Source organism: Chlamydomonas reinhardtii, chromosome 4 (assembly GCF_000002595.2).
Source record: "Chlamydomonas reinhardtii strain CC-503 cw92 mt+ chromosome 4, whole genome shotgun sequence".
Lineage (NCBI taxonomy): Eukaryota > Viridiplantae > Chlorophyta > Chlorophyceae > Chlamydomonadales > Chlamydomonadaceae > Chlamydomonas > Chlamydomonas reinhardtii.
The window spans coordinates 1,593,181-1,595,801 of record NC_057007.1 but is presented as its reverse complement, the minus strand read 5'-3'; the positions used below and the strand labels follow the sequence as shown (position 1 = coordinate 1,595,801).

At 63.7% G+C, this 2,621-nt stretch overlaps 2 protein-coding genes across 2 annotated transcripts in view; both read left to right on the top strand.

Annotated features, from left to right (window-relative positions):
- CHLRE_04g213250v5 (uncharacterized protein) overlaps positions 1 to 947 on the top strand; it is a 6,006-nt gene extending 5,059 nt beyond the window's left edge. Inside the window, exon 11 of the mRNA XM_043061629.1 lies at positions 190 to 947. Coding sequence (XP_042925145.1) covers positions 190 to 339 — 150 coding nt within the window. The 3' untranslated portion in view covers positions 340 to 947. The remainder of the gene's footprint in view (positions 1 to 189) is intronic.
- A 414-nt stretch (positions 948 to 1,361) lies between these two features.
- The window catches only part of CHLRE_04g213300v5 (uncharacterized protein), a 6,457-nt gene continuing 5,197 nt past the window's right edge, over positions 1,362 to 2,621 (top strand). Inside the window, exon 1 of the mRNA XM_043061631.1 lies at positions 1,362 to 2,275. Within this exon, the coding sequence (XP_042925144.1) occupies positions 1,559 to 2,275 (717 nt within the window). The 5' untranslated portion in view covers positions 1,362 to 1,558. The remainder of the gene's footprint in view (positions 2,276 to 2,621) is intronic.

The window sequence follows — 2,621 nt, the reverse complement described above, 5'->3', positions numbered from 1 at the left end:
CCCCAACCTCCTCTATACCCCCCCCCCCCTCCCGCCGTCGGGCATTGGTACGCGCAACACCACGCCCGCTGTCTACTTGGCTGTGTGTACTTCACTTCACGTCTCTGTACCAATCCTTGCACCCCCCCCCTACGCCTTCACTTTCACTTCCACTGCCTTAACTAATCATGAATGTAACCCCCCCCCCAGGTGGCTGCCCGCATGGTGTCGGCCTTCACCACTTGGCGCCAGTACGACGCCTCCCGCCAGGCGCTCATGCGGGCGCAGCTGGAGCGCATCGTGGCGCACCCCGGCCTCAGCGAGAACGTGTTCGAGATCGCCAGCAAGTCGCTCAAGTAAATACTTGCAAAATGCAAGGCATTGCGAACTGCAAAACCGCGTTTGATTGCGCGCGTTGATTCCCGGAAGGCCGGAAGGCTAAGTCGGAAGGCAGCCGGATCGCATGCGTGGCGTGCATGAAAGCATGCGCATATGTGTAGCTTGTGGGTGCGATGCGGAATGACGGACGAGACGGTGACGAAATGAGGGAGCTGCAGGAGGTGGGGAGGCGGGGGCCGGACGAGAGCAGGAGAGGCACAATCGCTGGGCGGCGGAGGCGCGCGCGTGTGTGCGGCTGTGCGTGCGCGGGTGCGGGAGTGCGCGCGGCAAGCGCTATGAGAGCCGGACGCGGGCCTGAAAACCAACAGGAGCACACCAGACCTGCGATGCGGGGCGCCCAAGTGTGGACCCAAGTGACTGACTAATTTGACTGAGAGAGCGAGGGTGATTGAGTGGGGGACGGGCTGTGACACTGACATGTGGGTCGGGCAGGTGGGAAATTTCAGGGGAAGTACGACGTCGGGAGTGCCGCTGGCTGCGCTGCGGGAGGTCTTGTGTGCTGGGGCGCGTGTGCGGCCTCACTGTAAGTCATTCATCTGCCCATGCAAACAGAGTATGAGATTTTATGCGGTTGTGCATGGCATCCCTCTTGGCTGCTGCTGCGTCGCGCCCGGGCCCGCGTTGTGAACCGTCAGTTACCCGGTCAGTCCAGCCCGTGCTTTGGTCTGTCGCTGCGTTGCGGTCGCTCAACTCTCAACCGTGCCCTTCAACCCTCTGGCCACATTCCTTCCTGGCATCCCGCAGAGCCCAACAGCAGGACGATGCATGCCACCCGGCCAGAAGCGGCAGGCGGTGCCACCCTGCCCAGGCCTGAACAAGACTTGGTAGGTGGCTGGTGCGCACACAGCACACGCCGTCAGGCGTTAGCATACACACACAGCCCAAGGCGTTGCCGCCGGCATACATCAGCGTACCCATGTTGCCAACGGCATGGGCAGCTCGACCCCTGGGTCTAACTCCGCTTCACTGTTGGTTTTGAAGTTTCAAAGTGCTCGACAACACACAACTGACATCTTACCTTCGGCGTACCGTGCCACACATCATTAGCCCGGCGTGGGGACCGCCAACTCGGAAGCGTTCGGCAAGCCTCGCCCACCCTGCCAGGAACTCGGTAGCTCGCTTTTCGCGCATTACACACATCACAGAAGAGAACAAACATTGCAAAACCGCGAATCCAAACATGCACCTCGCGCACCCCCGCGACCGCTCGCTGGCCCACCACCGCATGCTAGCGCCCGCCGGGCCTGCAGCCGGGCCGGGGCCGGGGCCACACGCACCTATTCACGGCTCGTCACAAGACCCAGCTCTGCAGCCTCCTCCTCCACAGCCCCAGCGGCACCCGCAGCTGTCGCTGTCGCGCCCGCCAGATTGCTACAGCCTGCTACTGCGCCACGTGGGGTCGTTCATAGACCAGGCCACAGCGGACGTGTCGCTCGACTTCCCCGGGACGACGACCTCGCCGGGCGATAGCACGGAAGCCGCCGCCGCCGGCAGTAGTGCGTTGTGGGGCGGCGGCGGTGGTGGCGGCGGCAGTAGCAGCAGCTACAGCGGCAGTGGCGGCTGTAGCATACTGTGCCACAGCCAGGTACTGTCCACCTGGTCCCCGGTGCTCGCGGACGTGATCAGCACAGCCGCCGCTGCTACTGCCGCCCCTGCCGGTGCTACAGCTGCCACTCCCGCTACTGCCACTGTCAACGCGAATGGCGGCAGTAGCAGCAGCGACAGTGCCGCCGCCTCAGCTGCGGCAGAGGCGGCCTCACCTTACCAGTCCAGCGCAGTTGCTGATACGACCACTGCTACAGCCAGCGCCGCCGCCGGAACTGCTGCTGCTACAGCCGGCGAGGCGGGGCCGCTGCTGCGCATCCCGCTGCCTGCTGGGGAAGTGGACACGCCCGAGGTGCGTCTGTAAGACTGCATCAGGGTTATGCATGTGTGGGTGCGTCTGTCTGAAACAAGCCGCTATAAGTAAGGGTCAACTGAGCCAAGCTACCCCTTCCCGGCTTCCCCAGCAGCTTCCCCTAACAACTACCCCGTCACCAGGCTTGCACTCCTCAATCCTAAACTCCAATCTTCCATAGCTGGTCAGGCGGTTCACAGGGACACGCGACCTGCTCGCGGGCTCGTGGGCTTGTGGACACACGACCGCAATGCCTTCATGCCTGCAACCCGCCTCTCCCCGCCGCCACCCTCCCTCGTTGGGCTTACTTGGGCATCATGGGCAACCCCCGCCCCGCCCCGCCCCG